Source organism: Oryctolagus cuniculus, chromosome 3, assembly GCF_964237555.1.
Source record: "Oryctolagus cuniculus chromosome 3, mOryCun1.1, whole genome shotgun sequence".
NCBI lineage: Eukaryota > Metazoa > Chordata > Mammalia > Lagomorpha > Leporidae > Oryctolagus > Oryctolagus cuniculus.
This window is the reverse complement of record NC_091434.1, coordinates 27826468-27847717: the sequence shown is the minus strand read 5'-3', so window position 1 is coordinate 27847717 and position 21250 is coordinate 27826468. Positions and strand designations below refer to the sequence as shown.

Sequence of the window (21250 nt, the reverse complement as noted above, 5' to 3'; positions counted from 1 at the left end):
AATCCTTGAAACTATTACCATTTTGTAGTGAAAAACTCCTCATTTTAGAGGGTAGGATATTGAGGGGGAAAGGGCTCTTCTGTCACTACAGGATGTTTAGCTGGTCTCTACCTCACTAGTGCCAGTAAGTGTTCTTTCCCCACCTGATTTGTGACAAAGAAAACTGCTCAGGCATTAACAGATATCCCTTGGGGAGAAAGTCACCTCCACTGAAAAACACTGCCCTGTAACTAACTGTAAAGTGTCACGTAGGGGGCTGACACTTTGGGACAGTGGGTTTAAGCTACAGTCTACAGTGCCAGCATCCTATATGGAAGCTGTTTCAAGTCTGGGCTGCTCCACTTCTGATCCAGCTGCCTGCTAATGTGCCTGGGAAAGCAACAGAAGACGGTACAAGTGCTTGGACTCCTAAACCCACATGGGAGACCCAGAAAAATCTTCTGGCTCTTGGCTTCCGTCTGGCCTAACCCTGGCCATTGCAGCCATTTGGGATGTGAACTAGTAGATGGAAGATATGTGCCTCTCTCCCTCTCTCTCTTTGTAACTCTGACTCTCAAATAAATAAATACATCTTTTTAAAAAAGTGTCATGTAGAACAAGCTAGCTACAGAGGCTGACTCTCTAAAATGAGGTAGTTCAGATAAAGCCATGTGTCTACATGTCAAATGTCCTAAAAGTTGTTTACTATAACAATAAGAATTGTTGCTGAAAATTAGGGCATCTGTAAGTTTTTACCACCATAACTGAACCTATTAATATTTCTAGAATTGTAAGTATTATATGAATTTAATGAAAATTTAACTTTCAATCAAAGTTGGGGAAAACCATTTATCTTGTTTTCTCATTCTACATTAATGCAGAAATAGCCAATTGAGTTATATAAACCATAAGCTTGGAAATCACTACATTAAAATAGAACAGGAAAATAAGAAACATAGGCTTTCCTGAACTTTGAATGAAAACATGTACATATATAACCTGACAGTCGTGCTGAATTTTTTTTCTATAAAAATACATGTAAAATGAGACAAATGAAAGTAACAGAATTATTTCATTTACTAATAGTATTATTAAAAATACCGTATAGGATTTTGGGTTTGAAAAAGATGGCACAGACCTGTTTATTCTTCCCAGCTAAGTTTTACTATAAACCCTGGAAATACTTGCAAGAAGCAATCAAAAGAGAACTCTGAAAAGTACTGGGAGAAAGTCAGTCTGGGTTTGGAGATAGCACTGAATTACCGACACAAGGACAGGGCTTTGTATACCCTCCACCCAGCAGAAGAAAGAGACTCCTACCAGCATTTTCCAAATACAAACTTGTTCATTCCACTGGCTCTAACTTGAGGCCCTTGACATCCCTGAGTGAGTGGGGTTTGGGGCTCAGACTCCACTGCCCCACCAAAGTGGCTGCCAGGAGTAACCCTCCAGGTAGCCCCTTTGATCTCTCTGTAAAATAAAATAAAGCAAGCAGAAAGTGAGTGAGTAAAAATTCTATTTTCAGTTTGACATCTCACAATTTCTTTGCCATGAAATAACTAGTGGATGTCCAGGCGCTTTAATGATTTCCATGGCTGTTCATCATTTCGTTTTGCAGGCTTGCAACGATTTTTCTTCATTTTAGAGATCTAGAATTCTTGCAAATGGGCATATCAATGTCATCCCTGTATTATGTGAGCCTGGGTTTCAACTTCTTTGCTATTGAAACATTGTCTTCAAATATTGCAGCGAATGAATTCCATGCAGTTATCTAATCTTATTTTAGACTCCTGCTTAAAATCCCTGTCAAAACACTCCTGCCATAAAACATTGTTTCTACTAAATAAGTTAATTTAAATCTACACTGAAATACTATTTTCCTCTAACTCTTTGCAAAGACCCAAAACTTTGATAATGCACTCTTCTGTCCAGGGAACAGGGCGACAGACATTCAAATAGTTTGCTCCTGGTAGGGGGAATTATTACAACCTCAATAGAGAAAAACGTCTCCATGCTGGTGATCTCTCTGGATAGCAGATTCACTTGTTTGTGATCCTGTGAATCCCACTTCTAAGAAATAATACTGCAAATAATCCATGCTCATATACATACATTTAAAGAAATTAAGTTGTAGCACAACATACACAGCATGCTAACATTTCAGTAAAAATTGAGGGAGATACATATTCATGTTTCCTTAGGTATGCATGCATTACCTTTTGAAGAACATACTAGAATATACATATGATGATTATGGATGGTTGAAGGACAAAGGTGGGGTACAGGTAGAAAAATAATTTTTACTTTTTTTAAATTCTATACATTTTATACACAAGAATACCCATGAATTTTAAAAATAAATTTAAGTAGTAACAATGACTGTTGAGAATATCTTTTCTTATACATTTTTCCTTTAGCAGCTCATAATAATTCTTTTTGTATTTACTTTGCTGAAACACAATCCAGTTTTTAAATCTTACCAAAATGTCTATCAAATTATTTCATACTTACATCGTTAATGACTAATTCAAGAAAAACTATAACTAGGGACAATATGCATTGATAGCAAGAGTGAATCTCGATCCATAATTCACATACTTAATATCTCTGTGCCTCAAACAGTGTCTGCCTGGAACGTAGGAGGGACATAGCATCATTTGTTTTTCTTTTTCTAATGAATGAACAGTGATATCACTATGTGGGAAAGATATTGAGATACTCAATTAACTTGAAATTGAGTTATATCATTTTGCACAAATTTGGATTTCCTATGTCTACTGATGCACAGACTTGAAAGTCATAGCCAATATCACCACAGCTGTGCTGTTGAGATTACTAACCTAGAAACACAAAGAAATAGAAGAAGCAATTATGTATTATGTCTCATTCAAAAGTAATGGCATTAGGCAGCTTTCTTCGACAGAAGCAAATCTACCAGAAGGAGACAAAGCTCTTTTTAATGTTTTAGATGACCAAATGCATGAAAAAACTTATTAAAACTCCTTGACCACTTCCAACCTATATTTTCTCTCTGTTGAACACTTACAAGTCTGGCAATGATTTTCTGTAGGTCCCCAGCATCGGCCAGTACAGGACTTATGGCAACGCCCACCTGTAGAAGAGGAAAAAGGAGAAAGGTCACCCATATTGTAATCCTTTACTCCTTGACTAGCAGTAATTCCTTAAAGGAAATACTCTTACTTCTTTACAAGGAGTTTTATGTCATCCTAGAGCAGACACATAGTCTATAAAAATGCTCACTTAAGTAGCAAAACCTGAAAGTGCATTATATGTGAAACTTAAGTACATTCTCCTGGTACTCAAAATCATTTAAGTCTTTTATAAGAAAATGAAATTCGTGACCTTTCTCAGAAAGTCAGAAGTAAACAGTTATTTTAAATAAATTTCACTTTGACTATTGAACATTGTTATTCTATTGATCTATTTGAAATAATTTCCAAAGCTCATAGCTCACTGAAACCAACAGTTACTAAAAATTAAGGGGTAGAGGTGTGTTGCAGCTGTTAAGCATATACTTGGGGCACCTGAATCTAGATCAGAGTGCCTGGTTTCAAGTCCCGGCTACTTTGCTCCCAATCCATCTCTCTGCTGATGTACACTGTGGGGAGCAATCCGGACTGGACTGAGTTGCTCGAATTAAGACTTGTTGTATGCATCTGCTCTCCCACAGTGTGGCGTTGGGAGAGAAGTAAACAGCTTCCGCACAGCTGCCTCCAGTTCAACTGATAAACTGTAGGACTTGCTCCTGATTGGAGAGCAGCGTACTCGGCGTGTGGGCAGCCGAGTTAGGATTGGCGGAGGAGGACTATAAAGGAGGAGAGAAACGGCATGCACCGGGAACATCTATGGGGAACATCTAAGGGAACCCGTGCAGCCCCCGAGAGAACCGGCCGGCGGTGTGCCGCTCCCCTGCGGAAGTGGGGAATGCGGCCAGGGGGAACTGCCCTTCCACGGAGGTGGAAGGGATAGTAGCCAACCCGGGAAGAACCAGCAGCAAACCCGGGGAGGGCCGAGCAGACGAAAGAACAGCGCAGGGTCCTGTGTCGTTCCTCCACGAAGAGGGGGAGCGACATAATGGTGCCGTGACTCGGATATGAAGCCTAGGCAGCGTTTAGTGTCGTTCCTCCACGAAGAGGGGGAGCGACATAATGGTGCCGTGACTCGGATAGGAAACCTAGCTCGGATAGGAAACCTGACTCGGATAGGAAACTTAGGACGGATATGAAACTTAGGAGGGAAGAAACGGGAAGAACTAGGGAAAATATCGGAGAGAGAAACTAGCAAACAGCCTAGGGAAAAGCCGGACGAAAAAGGAGCCGGAAGAAGCTATTGAAAGCCTAGGCATAGACTCGAAACAGCCTAGGGAAAAGCCGGACGAAAAAGGAGCCGGAAGAAGCTATTGAAAGCCTAGGCATAGACTCGGATACGGACTACGGGGGGAAGCTGGGAGGAATCTCTAAGGTTGAAAGCGAAAGTGAAAGCTAGAACAAACAGACTCGGATACGGACTGTGGGGAGAAGCCAGGAGAAATGAGGGAGGAATATTGTTGGAAGAAAACTTAGGGAAACATACCGGGTAGAGAAAAATGTTAGGGAAATTGAGGCCGTGGGGGGCAGGCCAAGGCGGACACGAAAGCCACTTTGGGATTCTCAAGTTAGCCCGGGAATAGGGGGCGAAGAGTTGAAACCAGAAGCTGAGACGTAAGCCAGATTGGGATCCGTCTGATTAGCCCGGGGAGCAAAGGACAGGAAGCCAAATCGTGGGGCGGAGACGTACGCTGGGTTGAATTCGCCAGGCTAGCCCGGGGAACTTGGATTGAATGCTAGTGGCGGACACGTAAGCTACGCTGTGTTACTCGCGGAGGCCGCTGCGTGCGGAGAGGGCGCGGGGCGTGAATAGATAGGGAACGGGGCTGGCGTAGGCCGTGGTTCAGACGCGAAAGGGTTAAGCGTGGAGACCGCGGAGCGCGCGAAGCCGAGCCGCGCAAAGCCGGGAGGCTGCGCAGATGAGAGGGGCGCGCGGGCTGGGGCGGCGCAGAGCCGGGAACCCGCCGGCGGGGCGAGGTGCCGGAAAGCCGCAGGGATAAGAGAAGCAGAAGTTTGGAAGTAGAGTGAGAAAAATGGGAGTGCTGGAAGATAGAGGTAGAGTGGGAGAGGTGGGAATGCCCGGAGATAGAGAAATAGAGAAATAAAAAGGCCTCCCTACAACACTGCAATGTGAGAGCTTGGATTCGGTCTGCCTAATCAAGTGAGGCGATGAGCACCTGCGGGCGGCTAGCAGCTTGTGCGCCGCAGGTCACCGAAGATAGGCACGAATTAACATCAGTAAGGCTTCCCCACAATACAACAATATTAAGCTTGGATTTGGTCTGCCTGATTTAAGGCGGTAAGCGCCAGCAAGCAGCTCGACCAGAGTATGAGCTGCAGGTCACCGAAGATAGGCACAAACCAACACTAATAAGTCTCCCCCACAATACGGCAATGAGAGGGCTTGGATTCGGTTTGCCTGATAGGTTTTGTGGACACCTGCAGGCAGTTCTAGCAGAGCAGAGTATGCGCTGCACGGCACCGAACACAGGCGCGCATCAGTGCCTAGAAACCTCCTCACAACATGGCGAGGAGAGGACCCAGATTCGGTTTGCCTGATAGGACTTGTAAGAGCCTGTGGCAACTCTAGCAAGTAGAGCGGAGTGTGTGCCGCGGGACACCGAAGACAGGCGCGTATCAACGCTAAAAAATAAAAAGAAAGGGGGATCTGTGGGGAGCAATCCGGACTGGACTGAGTTGCTCGAATTAAGACTTGTTGTATGCATCTGCTCTCCCACAGTGTGGCGTTGGGAGAGAAGTAAACAGCTTCCGCACAGCTGCCTCCAGTTCAACTGATAAACTGTAGGACTTGCTCCTGATTGGAGAGCAGCGTACTCGGCGTGTGGGCAGCCGAGTTAGGATTGGCGGAGGAGGACTATAAAGGAGGAGAGAAACGGCATGCACCGGGAACATCTATGGGGAACATCTAAGGGAACCCGTGCAGCCCCCGAGAGAACCGGCCGGCGGTGTGCCGCTCCCCTGCGGAAGTGGGGAATGCGGCCAGGGGGAACTGCCCTTCCACGGAGGTGGAAGGGATAGTAGCCAACCCGGGAAGAACCAGCAGCAAACCCGGGGAGGGCCGAGCAGACGAAAGAACAGCGCAGGGTCCTGTGTCGTTCCTCCACGAAGAGGGGGAGCGACAGTACACCCTGGGAGGCAGTAGGTGATATTTCAGTCCTCGGGTGCCTGATACTCTTGTAGGAGACCTTCATGGAATCCCAGCCTCCTGTCTTTGTCCTGCCCCAGATGTGGCTGTTGCAGGTATTTGGGGAGTGAACTAGCCAATGGAAGATTGTCCTCTCTGTCTTTCAAATAAAATGAAAATTATATCTTAAAAAATTAAAGTAATAGCTGAAAAGAAGTTGAAGTCTATGAAAATGGAAACATTTTTATACACATGATAAACCATCGGGATAAAAGGTGAAATCAAGCATTTTAAAAAGCTGAATTCGGGCCGGCACTGTAGTGTAATGGGTTAAGCCTCCGACTTGCAGCATCGGAATCCCATACGAGCACCGGTTCTTGTTCCAGCTGCTGCTCTTCCAATCCAGCTCTCTTCTATCACCTGGGAAAGCAGTAGACGATGACCCAAGTGCTTGGGCCCCTACTCCTGCGTGGGAGACCCAGAAGAAGCTCCTGGCTCCTGGCTTCAGATTGGCTCAGCTCTGGCCATTGCAGCCATCTGGGGAGTGAACAAGCACATGGAAGAGCTGTCTGTCTCTCTGTCTATAATTCTACTTCTCAAACAAATAAATTCTTTTAAAAAAAAAGCTGAATTTGAAGGGCCAGTGTTGTGACATAACCCATCACATACAGAGGCTGGTTCCTGTTGGAGCTGCTCCATTTCTGATCTAGTTCCCTGCTAATGGCCTGGGAAAGCAGCGGAGAATGCCCTGAGTATTTGGGCCCCTGCCACTCATATGAGAGACCCAGATAAAGCTTGTGGCCATCTGGGGCGTGAACCAGCACGTGGAAGATCTCCTTTATTCCCTCTCTCTCTGACTCTCCTCTTCTTTCTGTAATTCAGGCTTTCAAATAGTATTTACAAACCTGATTTTTTTAAAGAAAGCTTTATTTTTATTTATTTAATATTCATTTCCAAAAGTGTTATATCTGCATTTTCAAATATCAAACTTCACCTCCTATAGTGGTAAAGTACTACATCTGCTTTGAGCATTTGTCTTGATAGAAATCATTGGTCCACAGAGAAATTCCATAAGGGCTCAACAAAAAGATTATTAGAAGAAATCATGGCAAATGAATTTCTTTGAAGTTTATTTCTGAGTTTTGTAGGTTCATTCTAAATTTCTGTGGGAAATTGTCTCATTTTTAGCATGAAAAATAGACTCAAAAATCCGTTAAAAACTTTCTCCTTATTAAACCTTCTCTGTTAATTTTCTAATGTCAATTGGGAGCTGGAATACTCTTAATTAAAGCATACAACAAAGGCAATTATGCTGTTAATTTTCTTTTTTTCTTGACCAATCCTCAAATTGGAAATTCTTCTAACGTGAGGGTTTCTGCATCTAATGAAACAGACCAAGAAAGGCTGTGATGTTAAATATCCACATACTTTTTTTTTTTTTTTTAAAGAATTATTTGTTTATTTGGAGGTAGAGTTAATGACAGAGAGAGGGGGAGACAGAGAGAAAGGTCTTCTATCTGCTGGTTCATTGTCCATATGGCCATAACGGCCGGAGCTGGGCCAATCCGAAGCTGGGAGCCAGGAGCCAGGAGCCAGGATCCAAGAGCCAGGAGCTTCTTCCAGGTCTCCCACAGAGGTGCAAGGGCCCAAGTTCTTGGGCCATCTTCTATTGCTTTCCCAGGCCATAGCAGAGAGCTGGGTTGGAAGAGGAGCAGCCAGGACTAGAACCGGCACAAATAAGGGATGCTGGCGCTGCAGGCAGAAGCTTAGCCCACTATGTCACAGTGATGGCCCCCAAATAGCCACACATATAAAACACTATTCCTGGCTGCTCCTCTTCCAATTCAGCTCTCTGCTAGTGGCCTGAGATAGCAGTGGAAGATGGTTCAAGTACTTGGGCCCCTGCACCCACCTGAGCGATCCAGAGGAGGCTCCTGGCTCCTGGCTCCAGATCAGCTCAGCTCTGGCCATTATTGCCATTTGGGGAGTGAACCAGTGGATGGAAGACTTTTCTCTTTGTCTCTCCCTCTCTTTGTGACTCTACTTCTCGAATAAATAAATGAAATCTTAAAACAACAACAACAAAAAAACACTATTTAGCAAATCCACTTCCTCTGGCTGGACTTCAGACCCTCCTGATGATCCAACCTTCTAGTAGTCAGTAGTATAAGGGTACTTCAAAAAATTCATGGAAAATGAAATTAAAAGGTGCTAGCATTGGGGCTAGGAAACTTTTAGGGCTAAAAGTACATGCATAGTCCATGTATATATATATATATATATATATATATATATATATATATATATTTGATAATACAGAGTTTTCTAGAATTTTAAAGCCCTTCAGATGCAAAGATTTATTTTTTTTGTTGTTGGTACCAAAATAAACTTACCTTTCAATTCCATATTCCAAGAAACTTTCGGACTCACTTATACTATTTTTAAATTAAAACAAAACTTAGACTTAATTCCAGTCATATTAACCATTTTGGGATCCTTGCTGTAATAGAGTTTATTTAAGCAATTCTGTTTGTGAAACACTGATGCTGACATCACCAGTGTATAATATCCTGTCACTGTGCCATCTGTTTATTTAGATCTAAACACATTATAACTACATAATGCAAGCGCATTCTAGCTGACAGGAAAAGGACTCCATCTGGCCTGAACAATATAACTTTAATCAGTGATAATGATAATTATTATTAAAAACTTACTGGAGTTCCTTTATTCGAATCTAATAAATCTGAATTGATTTATATCAGCGGAAATTAGAAAGGACTGTGAGACAAAGTGGGAAGCAGGGAAAACTTTTTGGAATACAAACTTAGGGAGAAAGCAGCCAATGTTAATGTGTTTCCTTAGATGTGTTAAAATCCTTTAAATTGACCCTTTAAGTAGCCTGTTCATTGAAGATTTGAGAAGAGGACCATGGTCTACCAGCTAATCTATCACTTCTTTAATTTTGTGTGGGACTAATACAATATTTAGCTTTATTCTTTGTGACCAGAATACTATCTTGTTGGAAAGAAAGCAAGAAACAATGAAAGGAAAACCTAAGCACAAGAATCAACAGATATTTAATATTCTCAATACGTCCCTCTTATTGGATTAATTTTTTTCTAACATCTTGGCTTTCAAGTTTCAGGTTAGCACTCACCAGATGCAATATAACTAGAAATGATGTTTACGGTTCTTGAAAATCTATCAGGGGAAATGCTACCCATTTGGAAAAAGTGATATAGTACCCTCCCTCCCACCCCCGACACACACACAAAAGGTTAACTAAACTAACCTTGACCATCTACTTGCTGTTATTTTTTAAAAATATATTTATTTCTTTATTTGAAAGTCAGAGTTACATAGAGAAGGAGAGGCAGAGAGAGAGGTCTTCCATCTGCTGATTCACTCCCCAAATGGCCACAATGGCTGGAGTTGCACTGATCTGAAGCCAGGAGCCAGGAGCTTCTTCCAGGTCTCCCATGTGGGGGCAGAGGCCCAAGGACTTGGGCCATCTTCCACTGCTTTCTCAGGCCATTACAGAGAGCTGGATTGGAAGTGGAGCAGCTGGGACACGAATCGGCACCCATATGGTATGCTGACACTGCAGGCAGCGGCTTTACCTGCTATGCCACTGTGCCAGCCCCTACTTGCTGTTATAAGAGAGATTTTTGGATATTTTCCATTCTTCATTTCTTCTAAGCAAATGTATCTATTAGTGGGATAAAAACCGTCCTGTCACAACTGCCCTTCTTCCATTTTATTCAGTATTATTTTTTTCTCCCTGTCCACTTTGGAAACAACAAGGAGATGATCAGTTGGCCTTCACGTTTCAGAATTCTTTTTTTTTTTTTTTAGGATAATTAAGCCTCCTTCTTTACTTCCTGTTTCTAAAGATTTTTTTAAAAACTTTTATTTAATGAATATAAATTTCCAAAGTACAGCTTATGGATTACAATGGCTTCCCCCCCATAACATCCCTCCCACCCGCAACCCTCCCCTTCCCCACTCCCTCTCCCCTTCCATTCACATCAAGATTCATTTTCGATTCTCTTTATATACAGAAGATCAGCTTAGTGTGCATTAAGTAAAGATTTCAACAGTTTGCTCCCACACAGAAACATAAAGTGAAAAATACTGTTTGAGTACTCGTTATAGCATTAAATCTCAATGTACAGCACACTAAGGACAAAGATCCTACATGAGGAGTAAGTGCACAGTGACTCCTGTTGTTGACTTAACAAATTGACACTCTTGTTTATGGCATCAGTAATCACCCTAGGCTCTTGTCATGAGCTGCCAAGGCTATGGAAGCCCCCAAGATCACTGACTCTGAACATATTTAGACAAGGCCATGGTCAAAGTGGAAGTTCTCTCCTCCCTTCAGAGAAAGGTACCTCCTTCTTTGATGACCTGTTCTTTCCACTGGGATCTCACTCACGGAGATCTTTCATTTAGGTTGGTTTTTTTTTTTTTTTTTTTTTTTTTTCCCCAGAGTGTCTTGGCTTTCCATGCCTGAAATACTCTCATGGGCTTTTCAGCCAGATCTGCGTGCCTTAAGGGCTGATTCTGAGGCCAGAGTGCTGTTTAGGACATCTGCCATTCTATGGGTCTGCTGTGTATCTCACTTCCCATGTTGGATCATTCTCTCCCTTTTTTATTCTTTCAGCTAGTATTTGCAGACACTATTCTTGTTTATGTGATCCCTTTGGTTCTTAGTCCTATCATTATGATCAATTGTGAACTGAAATTGATCACTGGGACTAGTGAGATGGCATTGGTACATGCCACCTTGATGGGATTGAATTCGAATCCCCTGGTATGTTTCTAACTCTACCGTTTGATGTAAGTCAGCTTGAGCATGTCCTGAATTGCACATCTCTACCCTCTCTTATTCCCACTCTTATATTTAACAGCAATCACTTTTCAGTTAAGTTTCAGCACTTAAGAATAATTGTGTATTGATTACAGTATTCAACCAAAAGTATTAAGTAGAACAAACAAAAAAAAATACTAAGAGGGATAACATATTAAGTTGCTCATCAACAGTCAGGGTGAGGGCTGATCAAGTCACCGTTTCTCATAGTGTTCATTTCACTTTAACAGGTTTCCTTTTTGGTGCTCAGTTAGTTGTCACCTATCAAGGAGAACAAGTGGTATTTGTCCCTTTGGGATTGGCTTATTTCACTCAGTGACTTGATCAGCTCTTGTCCTGATGGTTGATGTACAATGTAATACTTTATCCATTTTAGTATTTTTTTTGTTCTAGTATCATTGGTTGAACTCTGTAATTAACACACAATTATTCTTAGGTGTTTAAATTTTAACTGAAAAGTGATCCCTGTTAGGAATTTGGAAAACATTATGCTGAGTGAAACGTTTCAGCATTCTATTACCATGAATGCACAGCGAGCTGGATTGGAAGTGGAGCAGCCAGGTCTTGAACCGGCGCCCATATGGGATGCCAGCACTGCAGGCAGCAGCTTTACCCGCTACACCACAGTGCTGGCCCCAGCTTTGATTTTTCAAAATGGCACACTACTGTTTTCACTGAATTGTTTTGAGTAAGTAAATGTCACAAAATCTGACCAACATCTCTATTAAGAGATATTTCCGAATTAACCCATCTACGAAAATTTCAAGCCTATACCTAAGTTTGATTTTTGAGCATAATTGGGCAGTGTAGTTTTATAGAATACTCTTGTTCCATTTGTTTGAAAAGATGCTTTAAGTTTTTGTTTCCACCGTTTTTCCACACAAACATGTAACAGAGAAGATAAGGTAGATAAAGGGTTCCATGGTAATTATTTACCTACATAGAAAAACGACAACACTTCCTAAAAGCTCTCTCTCCCACCTTATTTCCATCCATCTATTCATAAGTATTTCATAAGCTGTCTATTTGTACTTTGTATAAAGAACTAAGTTAAGCACTAGGGATAAAACATCTAACTGAAACAGATATGGTTAATGCTTTCATAAACAGAGAATAAAGTACTTTTTAAAAGATTTATTTTTTATTTGAAAGTCAGAGTTACAGAGAGAGAAGGAGACATACACATACATACATACACAGAGAGAGAGAAAAAAAGAGAGAGAGAGAGGTCTTCCATCTGCTGCTTGACTCCTCAGATGGTCACAATGACCAGGGCTGGGCTAGGTCAAAGCCAGGAACCAGGAGCTTCATCTGGCTCTCCCACATCAGTGCTGGGGCCCAAGTACCTGGGCCATCCTCTGCTGCTTTCCCAGGCACACTAGCAGAGTGTTGGATTGGAAGTAGAACAGACAGGACTGGAACTGGAGCCATATGGGATGCTGATATCACAGGCAAAGGTTAACCCTCTAGGCCACAGCACTAGCCCCTGAATTCAATATTATTTTGAAGGGAAAACAGTGTGACTATTCTGTATCTCATGTTCACCCTCTGAATTATAAACAAAGCCAAAAATTTATACTTTTAAAAGCCTTCTGACCTCATAGACATAACCAAGTTGAGCTACATCAATCACAAAGGAATACATACCTACTGGCTTAGAAGCATACTGAATTCCTTACACAATGATTTATCTATGTGATATCTAAAATGAGGTCACCCCCTCCCCCCCAGAGCATTTCAGGGAAGAGGATAGGATGAGAATGGCCTTTGAAAGGTTCATTGTTTGCCTAAATGGAAATGCTTCATCCAGAATCTAATATCCTATTGCAAATTTTCCTCATCCTCTGTTTTAGGTATGAAGTATCCTCAGGAGGCCTTAAACTCCTCTATCACTAGTATTACAGTGTGAATTAGTTTTATAAACTTTATCTCCCAGGAGTATGTTTTTTTAAAGGAGGATCATAAAGAGAGAGATTAGACAAATACTGCAATATGTAAATGAGCACAATGTTTTGCCCAAATCGGCCCATTTCCATGTCTCAACTTGTTATGTGATATTTTCCCATTGTTTATTGCACTAATTCTTTTAATACTATGAGAAAATAATACCACTTTTTTAATTAAAAATGAAGAATCTGACATTTCCAATGATAGCAGAGTAATTTAAATTAATATTTCCTGTCATTCTGGCTCAAAGAGATGAAATAATCCACAAAGAAAAATCTGTCACTTTTAACTGTTTTATGCTCTTAAAATAAGTGCTGATTATTCCACATCAGCACTATTTTAATTTACAGGCCATCTCCTCTGCTTTGACAATGCATTATTTATCATCGAAGTTAGAAAAATGTGACTATGTTTATCATTTATGCTTATTTAGCAGTTGTTACTGAAACTTTAGCTTTTGCTTTGTGTTTTAGGAACTTGAGGCAGGCCCTGAGCCTTTTTTATGTTTTTAAGACTCATGAATTCATGCTAGAAGTTTTGCTTGTTCATGTAACTGCCCATCAGCAGAGATGGGATTCAATATCTACCGCTGTAATGCTTCCTGCAAGTAATACACCAGGACAGTTGAATAGTTACAAAATACGAAGTCACTAGCAACCATAAAGGATTATATCCTCAAACTGCCTCTAGCTAAAGGCAGTGCGGTTGGATCTCCGAATTCTTCTTTCAGTCCTTTTAAAAACTGGCAATCTTGACATCTTAAAATTCTTTTTACTAGGGAGGGATGTGAAAGAATAATACCTTTTTCATGACCATGTAATTCAAACAAGGGAAATGGAACCTCATTGAAAGTCTGTGTTAAACCAGTCCCTGTTCTTGGTGATAAGATAAAAGGATGAATAAGTCAGTGTCCTGCCCTCCAGAGGCTTTCTGGGTTTAGGAAATAGGTAGAGAAATAGGCAAACAATTATTATAACTGTAATATTTCTTAAAATATGGTGCAGATACATTGAAGAGGAAGGACTGGAGTAAGGCTCTGTAGAAGGCTGTGAAGTTCAGTTGTGCTTGAATGCGTATTTGTTCAGCCCAGAAGGAGAGGGAAAGAAGTTCCCACGAGAATAATAAACCCAGCAATGGCACTGAGCCATGGATGAGCACAACTCTTGGGGGCCACAATGATAGTTAAGATCTCTTCAGCCTAGTTTGCATAAGAAACAGATCTTGAAAACCTCTAGGGGCCGGCACAATGGGTCACTTGGTTAATCCCCTGCCTGCGGCACTGGCACACCAGGTACTAGTCCTGGCTGCTCCTCTTCCAGTCCAGCTCTCTGCTGTGGCTCAGGAAGGCAGTGGAGGATGGCCCAAGTGCTTGGGCCCTGCACCCGCATGGGAGACTAGGAGGAGGCACCTGGTTCCTGGCTTCGGATCGGCGTAGCTCCGGCCGTGGCGGCCATTTGGGGGGTGAACCAACGGAAGGAAGACAGATACAATCTGTCTCTCTCTCTCTCTCTCTCACTGTCTATCTGTCAAATAAAAAAAAAGAAAAAAAAAGAAAACTTCTAAACTGTTTGGGGTTTACTCTATGTAGGTATTAGGGAGTTCACCAAGAAGTTTTAGCATTGATACAACATAGTTTAGCCTGAAGGGTAGAAATGATTTCAGGTCATGGCTCCCAAAAGTTAGTGGTGATAATTAAGTAGTTTGTGCATGATGCAAATTTTATACTCTGGAATGAAGCACATGAATCCATAATTTTATTTACTTATTATTTTTTCTTAAAATTAAAAAAAATTGATGGGTGGGGAGGAGGGAGGGAGGGGTAGAAGGCAGGAGAGAGAGAGAGAGGCATTTATTCTCTAAATGCCTACAGCAAACAGGGCTGGCCCAGAACTAGAACCAGGAGGTGGGAACTCAATCTAGATCTCCCACAGAGACAGTAAGAATCCAATTACTTCAGCTTTCACACTACCTTCCAATGTCTATACTGGTAAGAAGCTGGATTCAGGAGACAAAGCTTAGAATCTAACCCAGCACAACAATGTCGGACAGGGACACCAGTGTCTTAACCAGAAGGTTAAATGCCTACTCCTGGAACCCGTGGCTTTAAAAGAGCAACCCCAGATTCTGAAATTGATGGTACCAAGATGGCAGAGTCTAGAGGAGACAATGGCTTTGCATATGGTTCCAAATTCTGTGAGCATCATGCCATATTTTGAAACAGCAATCTAATTGTTATGTTTGGTAACCAAACTTTCATACTTAAATAATGTAAAAATACCATAATTCTCCATGCCCCAATGTTTCCTCCTTGATTTGTGGACATATCTCCTCCAAATTCCACTTTACCCTGGCAGCACTAAAAAATACATAGACTGCTTTTTCAAATTTAAATTATTATAAACTAGTTAAATGATAGTAAAGTTTCAATATGATTTCAGATAATGATATTTTCATAGGAATGACATTACTGTAAGGTGGAATCGCTCTTCTTTATTCTTTCCTTGTTCTTCTCTGACAGCTTCCATTGTCCTGGATTTATTCGACCCCACACTTTTGTTATGTAAATTGTCTTTAGTTTTTATTCCAGTAAAATTCAATTTTCCTATCTTGCTTGTTAATTTGAAAGTTAATTGCTGAATGGAAAGTTTGACTTTATGTTTTTTAATAATCTGAAAAAAATGGGCAAGTATTTTCACTAGCTAGGAAAATGAAGTTAAAAATGAAAAATATATACAATTGGAATTTTTGACTTCACAGGAAGTTAAATTAGGAGTTACTTCAAATAATTTAAGTGACCACTGTACTGCAAATAAGTTGGTAAGGTGAACCTCAATAAACTTGATGCTTCTACAAGCACCACCCTGTTTTTCAGTCAAGCAATCTATAGTTCAAAGATTTTCAATAGCATATGTATTCGGGCGATGAGGATTAATTTTAGGGGCAGGCATTGTAATGCAGGAAGTTAAAGCTTCCACCTGAAATGTCAGCATCCCATAATAAAGTGATCCTGGCTGCTCTGCTTCCAATCCAGCTCCCTGCTAAAGTGCTTGGGAAGGCAGCAGAAGATGGTCCAAATAGTTGGGTGTTTGCCATCCATGAGGGAGACACAGGTGGAGTTCCGGGTTGTCCCAATCCTAGCCACTAAGAACACTTAGGGAGTGAACCAGAAGATGGAAGTTCTCGTTCTCTCTCTGTCTCTTCCTCCTTCTCTCTCACTCAGCCTTTCAATTAAACAAAATGAATCTTAAAGAATGATGACTTTTAGGGGATGGCACCATGGCGCAGTAGGTTAATCCTCTGCCTGCAGCGCTGGCATCCCATACGGGTGCTGGCTCTAGTCCGGGTTGCTCCTCTTCCAATCCAGCTCTCGGCTTTGGCCTGCGATAGCAGTAGAAGATGGCCTAAGTGCTTGGGCCCCTGCACCCACGTGGGAGACCAGGAAGAAGCACCTGGCTCCTGGCTTTGGTTTGGCGCAGCTCCGGCCTTTGAGGCCACTTGGGGAATGAACCAATGGAAGGAAGACCTTTCTCTCTGTCTCTCTCTCTCTCACTCTCTGTAACCCTACCTCTTAAATAAATAAAATCTTTTTTTTTTTTCAATTCTATTCTGAGACTTAGTTACAGAGTTGATATCCAGACTGTGCACATACAGGTGTGTGTGTGTGTGTGTGTGTGTGTGTGTGTGTTTGACAGGCAGAGTTATACCGTGAGAGAGACAAAGAGAAAGGTCTTCCTTTTTCCTTTGGTGCACCCCCCAAATGGCTCCTAGAGCCGGTGCTGCACCGATCCGAAGCCAGGAGCCAGGTGCTTCCTCCTGGTCTCCCATGCGGGTGCAGGGCCCAAACACTTGGGCCATCCTCCACTGCCTTCCTGGGCCACAGCAGAGAGCTGGACTGGAAGAGGAGCTACCACGACAGAATCCGGCACCCCAACCAGGACTAGAACCCAGGGTGCCGGCACCGCAGGCGGAGAATTAGCCAAGTGAACCGCGGCGCCGGACAATAAATAAAATCTTAAAAAAAATGACTTTTAAGCAGAAGTATGAAATATATCAAGTTCAGTCTGCAGCGTTTCTATCTACCTCACTTCTAAGGGCTCGACTCTAATCTGAGACTTCCAGAACACAGCACCACCTCAGACAGGATTTCAGGCAGCATAGCTAGGCAGCAGACACGCAGAGTTGTTCAAAGGTTTGAAGGTACTGTGTTCTGCCAAAATTTTCAGTTCTCCTGAGACATTCAGACAAAAAAAATCAATCAGTAAGAGAAATGACAATGGCAGAAATTTCCAGTACAAAGAGAAAGCTGGAGAGTTTTGGGTTAGGAAATGAGGGACGGTGCCAAGTCTTCAAAGCCTCTTAAATCACAAATGGAGGCAGCTAACTAATGTATCAGTATGCTGAATGTAGAACTTTTTACATATATAATCAAGAAGGATGATCATATCAACACAAATTTACAATTTTTACAGTTTAAAAAATTAGTAATAAACTATTTAGAACTTTAAATATTTATTTTTGCTTATACAGGCATAGATACACTCACGTGATCATAAGAATGACTAATTAGAAGTAATTTAATACATATTATGACTAAAATGAAATAAACGTGGGGGCCAGCGCTGTGGTGCAGTGGGTTAATGCCCTGGCCTGAAGCGCCAGCATCCCATATGAGCGCTGGTTGGAGACCCGGCTGCTCCACTCATGATCCAGCTCTCTGCTGTGGCCTGGGAAAGCAGAAGATGGCCCAAGTCTTTGGGCCCCTGCACCTGCATGGGAGACTCGAAGAAGCTCCTGGCTCCTGGCTTCGGATTGGCACAGCTTCAGCGTTGCAGCCAATTGGGGAGTGAACCAGCGGATGGAAGACCTCTCTCTCTCTGCCTCTCCTCTCTCTGTGTAACTCTGACTTACAAATAAATAAATTAATTAAAAAAAAGAAATGAACTTGAGAAGACTAAAAGAATAATACGTCTCAGTGAGAGCAAAGACCTGCTCCAATGCTACTCATGATATTATTGTTTTCTATTTCTAACCTCTTCCCAACACATCATAAAAATTCTTCAAGCTACTTTAACCAATAGAAATATCTTCATAGAAAATAATGTCAAATGTGCAAAAAAGCATTTAGAAAAGTTATACTATTAATGACACAAAATGGCTCAAAATTATAAGGGATTTTTTCCTGAAAATCTAAAAACTTTCATATGATACTGTCAAACATTTGTTCCAAATCAAGCAATAAGAAAGCACTAATTATCACTGTTTATAGCTGTTAGCACAGAGTAAAATATAGGAATTCCACCTACTGTGGAACAGAATTAGTTCTAATCAATGTCAAATGCATTTCTGAACATATAAATAAAAGGTCTGAACAAAATGAAAAGCCTTTCCAGCAAACTTAAGAATAAATTAAGATGTGCCTACAATCAACAGCAGCGTTAGTAAGGATCAGTTACTATAAATTTGCCAGGGTCACAAACCGTATCCAAGGGCATCTTTCAGACTATGCTCTATCTAAATGATACTTCCTTGGCTGTCAATCATGCAAAAACTGTTTTTTCCTATGTGTTGCTTCCAGGGATATTCTAAGTATTTTACCCATATTAACTAATTTAATCCTCCTATGATCCTTGTAGGCTGACATTCTTTAAAACTTGTATCTCTAGCCCAGACCAGGTGGAATGCAAATGTATACTTTCTACTGCTTTACAAAATATCTCCAACAGTATGACTAGCAGGTGCTTGAAAATCTACAGATAAAAAAAAAAAAAAAAAAAAAAAAAAAAAAAAAAAAAAAAAAACACACACACACACACACAAAAACTATCCCTCCTATCCCTGCAGTCTTTTGCAATTCAGTCAATGGCAGTCCTTTCAGAAACTCATACTAAAAAAAATAAAAATAAAAATAATGGAGTCATCCTCTGCTCTGCTTCCTCTTCTCACAACACAGATCCCAGTTGATTACATAGGCAGCTGTCCCTACCTTCAAAATGCGTGGAGTGTCCAGTCATTTCTTACTACCGGCGCCATCATTATTGCAATACAGGCCACAGTCATCTCTTGATTGGTTTAATGCAGCCATCCCCTAACTGGTGTCCTACCTTCAGCTTGGCTCTTTAGAAACTTTACTCAACATATTAGTCAGAGTAATCTTAGAGCACATCAAATCTCCTAACTTCCCTTCTCTTTCAAAGTAACAGACTCCTTTCCAAGCCCTGATGGCCTGACACTTGGCCATGGCCTCCATGCCTCCTGAGATTCTGCTGCTGGCCCACTGCCCTCACCCTCATTCTTCACCGTTCTTACTCCATAGAAGGATCACTCCCCACGCTGCTCGTCCTGCTTTCCTGCTTCCTTGATTTTCTCACGATTCTCCTGGCCCATCGCTATGCAATATTCCAGATGGCAAGCCTAGATTTTGTTCAAATACATGTTCCATTAGAAATATTATAAAATGAACTAAAACATAAAGGAAAAAATGCTTAACCTTTGCTTTTTTTTTTCCTTTTCCTTGCCTGAAATTTACATGTGCCTTGAAAATAATATAATATGTGACATAGTTTTATGACCTAGCACTTTCATTTATATTTTAACCTAAATATCTTTGGCTGATATTAAACAAACATGTTTCTTTTCTTTTAATGGGCACCTCATATCATACAGAAATACCATAATCTAATTAACTGTTTTGCTTTATGGGATATTTTTGTGGTTAAAAGTAGGAGATCAGTAACACATAGCTTTAAATAAAAATGCACATTAACAAAATATGCTGTTCAGCCATAAAAAAGAGTGGAATCCTGTAATTTTCAGTACAATTGATATAGTGGAGGCCATCATGTTAAGTGAAATAAGTCAGACATAGGTAGACAAATATTGCATGTTCTCCCTCATTTGCAGGGAGAAAAAACTATTCAGTCTGAAGACAGAGTATTGATTATGAGTGGTTAAGAGGAGTGTGAAAAAAGAGGAAGTTTGACTTTAAAAATTTGACAAATACGTAATGGTGAGCACTCTGGACTCTGAATCCTGTGATCCGAGTCACGGCACCATTTGCTGCTCCTCCGCATGTGGAGGAGCCACACCAGACCGAACGCTTGTTGTTCCCTTTTTTACAAGTCTTTTCTATAGTAAAGTAAGAATGAGCAAACAGCAAACTCCCAAAGCAAGAATGAGTAGAGAGAATCGAGAAAGAACGAAGCAAAAAACTTCCCCGCGAACTCTCCAACACACTCTCCAACCAACCCACACCACCGTGCCGTCTCTCTTCTCCTTTATAGTCCTCTTCCACCAATCCCAACTCTCCTGGCGTTCTCTCCCAACGTGCTGAGCACACTGCCCTCCTCCAACCAGGAGCAGGATCAGATCCTGCAGCTTGTTAGTCGAATTGGTGAGGCAGCTGTGTGGAAGTTGTCCATTCTCTCTCAGCGCCATATGATGGGAGATCAGGTGCATAGAATTAGTCTTAGCAGTTCCAGTAATTTATTCTAGTCTCGGTTGCTCCCCACAGTTGGGATCTGAAAGAGTTGTATGAATTTGTAGATGACTGGCACACATATCAGCCTATCAGATAACAGGATAGTTGTAAGGCAGGTCAGGATCGATGTGCTGGTTCTAGAAATGTGCCCCAGGCCTCTGCACACATCTATCAAATCTGACCTTTTAATCACTGAGTTGGATACAACATTTGAAATAAGCTCAATAGATTTGCAAATGGCACAAATTTGGAAAAGACAGTGGATGACCTTATGGAAGATAGCCACACAGATTGTAAGAGAACTTGGTGATTGAAAAGATGAGACAAAAGTAGAAGTATGAAAGCTAATAGTATCAATATAAATTTCACATCTGTGGTCTCAATCCAATATATTTTTATAAGGTTTACTTAGTTATTTGAAAGTCAGAGTTACAGAGAAGGAGAGACAGAGAGAAATCTTCAATCTACTGGTTTATTTCTCACATGGCAACAACGGCCAGTGCTGGGCCAGGCCAAAGCCAGGAGCCAAGATCTTCATCCAGGTCTTCCCCATGGGTAGAAGGGGCTCAAACACTTGAGCCATCTTCAACTGCTTCTCTTAGGCCATTAGCAGGGAGCTGGATTGGAAGTGAAGTATCTGGGACACGAACTTGTGCCCATACGGGATGCTGGCATCACAGGCAGTGTCTTTACTCACTACACCACAACACTGGTCCCTC

At 41.5% G+C, this 21250-nt stretch overlaps 1 protein-coding gene across 7 annotated transcripts in view; it reads right to left on the bottom strand.

The window, feature by feature from the left end:
- ERBB4 (erb-b2 receptor tyrosine kinase 4) overlaps positions 1 to 21250 on the bottom strand; it is a 1263146-nt gene that overhangs the window by 399382 nt on the left and 842514 nt on the right. For all 7 annotated transcript variants that reach the window (XM_051849160.2, XM_051849161.2, XM_051849158.2 and 4 more), the window contains one exon: positions 3026 to 3091. In XM_051849160.2, coding sequence (XP_051705120.1) covers positions 3026 to 3091 — 66 coding nt within the window. The remainder of the gene's footprint in view (positions 1 to 3025; positions 3092 to 21250) is intronic.